The following is a 9,727-nucleotide window of genomic DNA, read 5'->3' as shown; positions in this document are numbered from 1 at the left end:
GGTGTAAACCGAGCCCTGGGTATCCTGCTCTGCCTTTGAGAAAATGAAAGCTCAGATGGGCCAATCTGTAATCTTGCTCCTTATGAGGTCATAAGGAGCAAGGTTACCTCCCCTTTCTTTGCTTTGCCCACCCAGAGAATTTAGCCCACCCATGAGAAAGAGACATCATGGCTTTCAAACGAGCAAAGTGGCAGTTGGTCAAGGCCACACCCCCACCCTCCACCTTGCACCTTTGATGTATTTTAGCTTATTTTTTATTTTTCTACTTTATATTACTCTTTTTATAATCCTTATTTTATGTCTTTTAATTTTACCTTGTATTTGTTTCATATCTTGAATTTTGCCTTATTATGTATTTATATGTATTTGCATTGCCATGTTGATAAAATAAAATGCTATACTGCTATAAACCAGCCTAGCCTTAACGAGGGAAAATTAATCAGCATAACTGGAAACACCTGTGTCGGTAATGCAGCGTGTAACTAAGTAAAGACTTACAGGCTTTGATGAAAGAAACAAGATTACAGTTAGTATTGTTTTTAAAACAAGATCAACTTTGTTTACGCTCTGCAGGGAAATTGATTTAACTGTGTGATCAATTTGGAGGCTGCAGTTGTTATTGTAATGTGTTCTACTGAAAGGTGTTTCTAGTATTTATATCAATGGGATAGGCTGAATAATAGAAACACAAAATGATCATACAGTTGAATCAACACCTCTCGAACAGTTTTAACAAAAACTAAACATTGTAACCTTCGTGAAGGGAGGATTCATTGCAGGACTGTTGTATAAGACTGCATTGGTTTTAGCGTACCTAATATGTGTACCTAATACTGGCAACAGTGTAGAATATGATAAAACAGTTAATGTGGCAGCAGACCGAGCAAGACACTGATGATAATCGCACCACTATAAATAGTGCAGACTGTGAAGTCCCATAGTGCAAAAACAGTTGTGCAAAGAGTTTGCTGTCGTATGGCTAACAGACTTTAACCGCCTCAGAAGTTCCATCTCATAGGTCTCTTCTTAAACACAGAGTTGTCAGTAGCTATACTCAGGATGATGTGTGGTCTCACTTTAGCCTAAGTGAGTAAATTAGTAACCATGTCTAAGTGCAACCCTGTTATCACCTGCTGCACATGTGCATGTGAGTTGCATGCGTCCTTTAATAGTCCAGAAATCTGTTTATATGCAGATGATTTATAACAAACTGCTTTTGAGAAGTGGAGGATTTATGCACAGTCTTCATATAGTCAGTCTGTGCATCGTGTTTGTGGTGAGTTCTATTTTCCCTGAAAATGAGAAGAGGGGAAACATTTAAGTGTTTCTAATGTGGATTAAAGCTTTAATCAAAGTCATGTGGGGGTCAGGGAAGGGAAATGAGAGAGGCAATAAACTGTAATAAAGTTTATATTTTACAAGAGAGCTTCAAAATATCACAGAGTCCTACCACTGCACCCTAATCTGGTACTACAGAAGAGATCAAAGCTGTGATGCCATATAAAGCAGAGATTTTAATTCTGACAGGGCTTGTTAAAAACCCACAGGGCTGATCCTGTCATCAAAATGAATGGCCAAGAAAAAGGAAAAAAGAGCTATTTCCCCTTTGAATAATATACTTATGTGAAAGCCCTATAAAGTTAAAAACTAAAATTCCACTGGACCATTTGGAGCTTCTGATAAAGTTATGGTAACCATGCATTCAAAACTGCTCAGGAGTTAACACCAGAGTGTGAAAATAAAAATAACATTGGAATAGTCCAAATATCTACCACATGCATAGCTTCAATAGGAATACAGTGACTCTGTGGAGTGGTATGTCCGGGAAAGCTAGGGGTTAATTTAAGACTAGGAGCAAAGCCTGTTGCCAATTAGGAGCAGTGAGCGCCACATGTGGGCTAGACGTAGCTATCTCCAGAAGGGGCAAAAGGGGGCAGAAACTGTGGTGCGCGCAATGGAGACAAGCTGAATGTCTGTGCAATCCCTTGTTCAAGATCAATTGGCACGTACATGTATGGACAATCACTAATTTGAGGGATTTTTCTCTCTCAGAGAGATGATCAAAAAATATCTACAAGACTGAAGGATTGGTGCGCAAAAAGGGCCACCATTCAGCCGTGCCCTGATTCCGTTTTTACCTTTCGGCATTGCAACATGGCACGTATCTCTACCATATTTTTACTCTGTGTAACATATTTACTCAGTGGAGCTGAGAGCGTATCTGAGATGTGCCGGGGTACGCGCTGCTTCTCTGGCCAAGACTGGAGCAGACCGTGCGTCGGAGCGCACTGCCAGGGGCGCACAGAGCCAGCGGCGTCCCGACGACAGTTTCACCACACTGCACAATCCAGACAAGGACAAGTCTACCCGAGTTACCAACAGGATGCTCATTTCACTCATCGCCAAGCCCAGAGCGCGCCGTTAGCACCGTACACCATCATCCAACCTCAGCAGGGAGGCTTTGCGCAACCTGCGGGAACGGATGGCACCAGGAGGACGAACCCGAGAACCATCACAGCGGAGGTGTTCCACCCTGGCTGCGCCGGTGGGACCTGTCCGACCACTGTCTCTCAACGCACGACGAGTGATGACAGTGCAACACGGGAGTGTAAAGGGATTGGATGTAAACTTCCCCTCCGGATGCGCCAGAAGCCCAAGCCTTGCGTCGGAGACGGCTGCGGTACGCATGGAGGAGACGAGGGGAGAGGACACTCGCCGGTTCATGTTACAGACAGAGCGGCGCAATTTCTGGATGAGCTTCCAGACTTTGGGTCGGAACGTGGTGCATGGATACAGCTGACATGTGACATGAAACCAGGTCAGTATCAGTCTGTGAGTAATTAGCCACAGAATAGAATTATATATCATTTAAACGGCAAGCCTTCTCAGTGAGAAAATAAGTGTCACTTAAATTCCTTTGTAATGTAATAGCAATTTAATATTTTTTTCTTTCTTTGCCACAGGGACCAATGAGCTTCCCTCAGAGGACGCTCTTGTGCTGCAGCTACAGTTGTCTAAGAGCCAGGAGAAGCTGGTTGAGGCCCTCAGGGGCCAGCAGGACGAGGTCAGGGAGCTGCAGAGGCTCCTCAGTGAGCAGCAGGGGATGCTGGTCAACCAGCAGAGAGAAATACTGGAGCAGCAGAGAAGAATGCATGACCAGATGGAGCAAGTAAGGCTGTTGTGATTGATGATGAGGGAAATGTTGAAAGTTGGTGGTTTTGTTACTGGGCAGTGATTAGAAAAGCATTACACATTTATTTAGATGAGGTGGATAAAAAAAAAAAAAAACACCTACAGAACTTTTATTTTGTTAGATGATACTGACTGCTGATCTCCCTGTGGTCGATCTTTTCCATATGGGGATCAAAGAAAGAGAATGTTCTGCCTCACAATCCAGTAGAAATTAGGACCATTATACACAAAACAGACCAACAGGGGCTGCATAGAATAGTCACACATTTTTTTATTTAATTTGTGTGTTCATATCATAAGTCATGATGATTATTACCATGATCACACTGAAATTGTATTTTTTATATTTCATTTTTTTTTCAGGTTAAAGCCCAGTATAACATAATGATGGACAGCATCAAACACACAGCTTTCCAAAACCTCCAGGGAGAGCTAGACAGTCACATGGAAACCATGAGTGGGCAGGTTAGAGCCCACCAAGCACAGCAGGCTCTCTCTCTGCACAAGGTGGACATGGAGGCCAGCGTGATGGAGGTGAGCTGCAAGTTGAATCAGGAATCAAGGGTGTGCAAGGGTGTTCAAAATATAGTGTATGAAAAACAATACCTGACAGTCAATATGATACCAGATGTTTCCATCCTTAGAGACCTAATTTGTAAGTAAAGGCAACGTGATAAAAGTAATTTGCAACTAAAGGAATGTACAGAATTGGCTTTATTTTCATGCCAGCCACCATTTTGCAAGAATATGTGAATTTTTTTCTTTTTCAAATTCTTATATCAGTTGATGATCTGCTGCAAAGGCATGCACTGCACCATAGAATAATACTGAGTAATTAAGTAAGTCATAAACTTTGTCTCGTCCGACTTTTAGTAGCATATATTAAATGGATTGGAAATGTAAATAAACTAATCTGATTAGCTACTCTACATAATTTTCTTTATGATATGGACCTGACTGTGATGTTCAATGACGTGTTTGATGCCGTCAGGTGGGTCGCTCCGTGTTGGCCTGTGGGAACTGCGGTTCTGAGGAGTACTGTGGCTTCAGCAGCGGTCATCCTCGCTGTGAGAAATGTACCATCTGTCCTGCTGGCTTCTTCCTGGTTGCACAGTGTTCAGTCCATGCAGACAGAATCTGCCAGGTTAGCACTATCATAAAGTATGACAGTTGAACTTGTGGACATAAACGGGACTCATTCAATATGAAAAAACTAGCTTAAAGCATGGGAGACAAAACAAAGCTTGTGTTGGTGGCAGTGGCGGACTCAGGTTGTCCGAGGGACAGGGGCGAAAGAAATTAAAAGGGGCACCAGCATGCACAAAGTTTTCAAGCATGTAGGGCAGCCTACATGGCAGTGCATCACATTTTCTCAGCTTTAAGGGCACCCTAGAGGGTCCTTTATGTTTTGTATCTACCTGAGGGGCATCCTACAGGGCCCCAGGAAATGGGCTCAGCCTTGCAGCCAATTTCGTCCAGTGGCCACTAGAGGTATTGCAAAGAAAAATCCCCACTGCGGCCCAGAAAGGATTTTTCCAATAGGCCACCATTTTAAAAATGACGTCTGTAAAACTGTTGCCAGGAAACCTCCCACTTCTAACAAGTTCTATTATGACTCTTTCGATTATGGATTTTTTTATACATGGACTTTTTATATTTGAAAAACGAGAAAAGCGATTTAAAAACCTGTGATGTTACCACAATTTAAGTGTATGGGCCGAGCAGGACACTACGGCGCATATTCAGTGGTGCCGCATATCACGGAAGTAAACCATTTGGGATCCGGTAACCAGTTATTATTATACATCCATGTTGGTGGGTCCCTAAGTTATAGCATATGTGTATACTATCTAAAGTAGAATTGTCATGACAGACAGAAAAACACTAGCAGGAGACTTTGTGTCTATGCAGTTTGGTACTGTGCAGGAATTTGGGTTTCTGCCGAATACTAAGTTAAAAGGGTGGGTGAGAGTGAACCAAAACAATAAAGTTGTGGCTGCAAAACCAAAACAATGATCTGAAAGACGTAGAGTGGGGTAACTTTCTGTGGGTTCACAACTAATTAAGCATTCATTATAGCTGCTTTGAAATGGAATCAAAATGTTGATTTATTTGTCATTACAGGACAGAGATGAATGCCTTGAAATAGCTGATCTGTGTGGGGATCGACAGAAGTGTCTCAATACACCAGGTATTGTCAATATTGCCTGCATTTGATTACAACTCTAATGTCTCCTAAACGTTCCCACATTTTCCCTCTCTTCCATTTGTTGAACTACAAACAGATTATTTATAATTAGAGACAATGATTTAAGTGCTTTCTGAAACAAGTTCTGAACTTTCAGCTATTTCTTTTCCTATCGTCAGGTGGATTCCGGTGCCAGGGCATGACAGAGCGAGAAGCCAGCTCAGGAATGTGCGGCCACGCCTACTTCTACAACTCGGACATGGATGAGTGTCAGGCCTGTAATGAGTGTGATGGAGAGCCTGTGGCTTCACCTTGTACCTTCACCACAGACACCATCTGCTCTGGCCCTGCTGCTGCTGCTGGCGACAGCGCCCTTTCTCTGTCCTGGACCGGAGATGTGAGTCTGCCTGGCGCAAAAGGCCACGTCCTGGCTCACGCCTTCCCTTGCGTGCAGCTTCAAATCCAGGGAAGAGGTGATCCAGGGCTGCTGTCGGCTGAGGATGGGCGCCTGGTGCTTAGGCAGCACGGTCTGGTCTGGCTGGATGAGAACCTTTCTGTGAGCCACGGCTGTCGAAGCTTCATCCAGTTGTGTCTGCGTATGAACAACACAGACGGCTCTGAGGGTCGCGACCTCAGTGGCATTAGGGTCGAGCAGCGGGAGGGAAGGTCGCTGCAGAGCGTCAGCATCAGCGGAGTAGCAGAGGTCGCCCCGGGTCACATGATCTCCCTATTCCTCCGGAGCGCCAGCCACCACTGTAACCAAAGCAGTGAAGGTCTGCAGCTGTACGACCCTTCAGCAGCTCCGCTCAGTCTCCTCTGGCTCTCCCATGACACCGGGGCTGTTGCCATGACAGCACAGGCCATGGTGTCCGCACACTACCATACAAACTATCGCCCGGTCTTCCGTACCACCTCCACCTCTGACGCTTACGTGGTGGGGCTGACTCATGACGGCCGTGGGATCCGCTTTGCAGAAAGCGGCACCGTGCGTTTTGTATTTCAGCAGGCGTTGTACTCCATGGGCCAGGCGTGTGTGAGTGAGGGCTTCCAACTGTTGGCATACCTCAACCGTAATGGAACCAGTATGGAGCTGTGCCGTACCTTCAAACCAGGCGTCCACTATCGAGACACATCCTTATCTCTGTCTGGAGTGGCTAAAGTTGGCTCTGGGGACACACTGGGCTTTGAGATCCTCTCTCCTGCTCAGTGCAACGTACGTTTCTTCGGCGACGAAACAGGCATCAGTATTCTCAGCCTGGTTTGGGTCCCCGCTGCTCTTTCTTCCTCTCTTTCTGCCTCCGTGTCTCACACCGGCCTACCCTCAGGAGCAGTTCGAAACAAGCCGCTGTTCTTCCGCCAGACAAGCGCTCAGGTGTCCCAGATGGGGCTGCTGGGGAAGGCATCCACAGATCAGAGACAAGATTTTGTCTTCAGGGAGAGGGGCACAGCCAGTGTGGCTCTGGATCTCAAACTCATTCACTCCTGCAACCTGGTCAAGGTGACTCTTCTAAGGCGAAGTGATCCAGAAGGGTCAGTTGGTGGACGGGAGGCAGAGGGAGCGCGACCCGTCCCTCTGGCCCAGCAGGTGGGTGGTCAGATGCCCGAGGGAAGCCATTGGGCCAGTGTTAGCCTGCGGGCATCCTTCCAGGTTAGTAATGGCACAGCAGTGTTCTTCACACTGGATTGTGTACGCGGACGAGTCAATCAGATCAGCTACCAGACAGGAAGTGGAGTGTCAATCCTGTGGGTGGCAGCATAACATAAGAAAGACGAAACATGGTTTTTATATGGTTTCCAGTTCAGTAGACCAGATGTTAAGCCATTTATATAGTATGATGGACTAGTTTTATTGGTTTGATTTTACAGGAATAGTTAGACATTTTGGGAAAGATGCTTACTTTGTTTCTCGTTGCAAGTTAATTCAAATTTGGCATTTATTTCATACGCATGATCTAAACCTAACCAAAGTAGTTTTGTTTCCCAAACCTAAATGATTTCCGTGGTGCCCTGGCATGTAATTGTAATACGTTACGTGCCACCACCACGCGGTTTTAAGAGGTTGTGGTCATTTCACATATTTCTGTGAGATCGGGTTGGTTAAATATGAAGCTACAGCCACCAGAATGTTAGCTTAGCTTGGAGGAAACAGCTAGCATGGCTCCGTCCAAAGGTAACAAAATACACCGATCATCACTCACAAAACTTACCAATTAACACATTCTATCTTGCTTGTACAAAAAGAGAAGTGTAAAAGCACTAATTTGACTCTTTTTTCTCAAATATGGCTTTTATTTAAAAGAAAATCTAGCATCATGTGTTCTGTGTAGTGTAATAATTCCAACAGAAGTAGATGTAAACTATTTTCTCATTGCTTGAGTTTTCTGCTTTTGCCATGTTCAGAAATTCCATGTGCTGTAGTAGTTGTGTCTTTTATTTATGTAATTCAGTTACTCTGTTGATGCCTGAGGACCTTCAGCTCATTCCCACTGTGACTTCAGCATTTTCTGCTGTCACCAAAAGCAGATCACTGCTGGTTTCATTCAAGAGTGTTTTTTAAGAGCATGTGTTTCATGTTAGCCGCCATTTTCTAATGTGAATATCCACTGCATGCCTTGTTTAATGACCACTTTCTTCATAATATGGAATTAAAGAGAGTCTCACTAAGGCCCAGTTGACAATCGTAATCTTAAATATTAACACCTTAAAATATAGTTACTGTTTACTCAACCTAAACTGTAATAAAGTGTATATTTGATGTTTTATATTAAATCCAATAAAATTAAAATTGTTTTGCTGGATTTTTTGCTGCTGTGTAAGGACTCCGCTTGCTCAGATGGGGTGTCATCATTTAAAGCAAACATTTTAAAGGTAATATTATTTTTCTCATCTTCAACAACTAGCATTTTTAAGCAATAAAACACACCCTTGCTCATTTTAAAACACTTAGGGGTTTTACCTCTACAGCCAAACGTTGTCTGCTATGGTTATTAGCTTACTGTATGGTAGCTAATGTTAGCTAGTGTTAGCAAACATTTAGATGTAATCGCTAGAGATATTGCTGTGTAACTGACATTCCTGAGGTAGTTGTCTGACTGTATGACTACTACTAATGTTACTTTTTCTACAGCATTTACTATTAGTAGCATTTTTCAGCATTTAAAGTAGTATTTAGGATAGCTGCTAGTTATAACTGTGCTTTTTAGTATTCACAGCTTGTCGACAATTGCAAGAATATTTTGTAAAACCTCAGCTTTTTTCTTATGTATTTTAAGGTATATCAGGATCACAACAAACCATATCACGTGGTATATCACAAATTGTCACTGTGTTATTTCATCCCAAATCTCCCATATAGAGGCTGACAATCTAGCATGTACTAATCCATGACCTTATTCCTATGTGCCGTAGTTAGAAACGTGGAGACTGAAATGAACATCTTGGCAGAAGCTGCCGGGTGTTTCCAATTACACATCAAAGAACAGAGGTCCTTTATCATGAATTTAAACAGTTGAAATTATATTAGCCAGGTAGTTAACCTCCTAATGGCCTTCCTATGCACGCCCCCCGACAACCCCTCTCACTCCTTGTGTGCTGCTCTGCTTTGGCACAAGATCAAAAAGCATATTACAATCCTGGGCATATGTTCTATGAAAACCAGTAGACCAGTCAATGTTATTATTCCAGCCTTTGAAGTTATGACCCCAGGTTGGTGTGTGCTATAGGCTATTCAATAAATCATGACTTTTAGGGGATTAGTGCCATTAATATGCAGGTTTGTGTCTTGAAGGGGCTGGAGTCTCTGGGATCAAAAGAGTGCCGACACGACCATTTCCCACTTCAGTCATCTAATTTGCTTTAGTTCAAGGTTGCTTGGCCAGACTTATAAAGCACGAACAGCACAGTTTATGAACTCAATCTTGTGCACAACCTTTGTCAGAAACTTGACAAAAGTCAATAAGCAGACCTGAGTCGACAGAACAGAAAGAAAGCATATCTTGGGACAAACTGAAACCATCTCCAGGCTGATGGATGGCTGGCTGAGTGAGTAATGGTTGTCTGACGATAAGCGTTTCAAGAAAAAGGTCAAAGCCCCACAGTATAGAGAGTGGAGCTCCGTCTGGCAGACTAGTTGTCCTTACACATTAGCACTCTGAATAATAGAGCACAGATGGGGGGAAAGATATGTGAATGAGTGTGTCGAGTTGGAATGGGTCTTAAGAAAGTGCATATGTTTGTTTATTTGTTTGTTTGCATGCATGTATATTTGAAAACAGACATTCATTTTTAAATCCTACATGTCCTCAGAGACTTGGCTTTTTACATGGGCTTTTCAGAATTTGGTTTAGG

At 43.5% G+C, this 9,727-nt stretch overlaps 1 protein-coding gene across 1 annotated transcript; it reads left to right on the top strand.

The window, feature by feature from the left end:
- The first annotated feature begins 1,939 nt into the window (after positions 1-1,939).
- Positions 1,940-8,165, top strand: si:ch211-252f13.5. Its single transcript, XM_039815730.1, has 6 exons — positions 1,940-2,818; positions 2,964-3,169; positions 3,556-3,726; positions 4,184-4,336; positions 5,317-5,383; positions 5,560-8,165. Exons 1-6 carry the CDS (start codon positions 2,155-2,157, stop codon positions 7,137-7,139), a joined length of 2,841 nt encoding a protein of 946 aa, XP_039671664.1. The 5' UTR covers positions 1,940-2,154; the 3' UTR covers positions 7,140-8,165.
- Positions 8,166-9,727: the final 1,562 nt, after the last annotated feature.

This window comes from Perca fluviatilis, chromosome 11, assembly GCF_010015445.1.
Source record: "Perca fluviatilis chromosome 11, GENO_Pfluv_1.0, whole genome shotgun sequence".
NCBI lineage: Eukaryota > Metazoa > Chordata > Actinopteri > Perciformes > Percidae > Perca > Perca fluviatilis.
The sequence above is the reverse complement of the archived record's forward strand: the minus strand, read 5'-3'. Positions and strand labels throughout refer to the sequence as shown.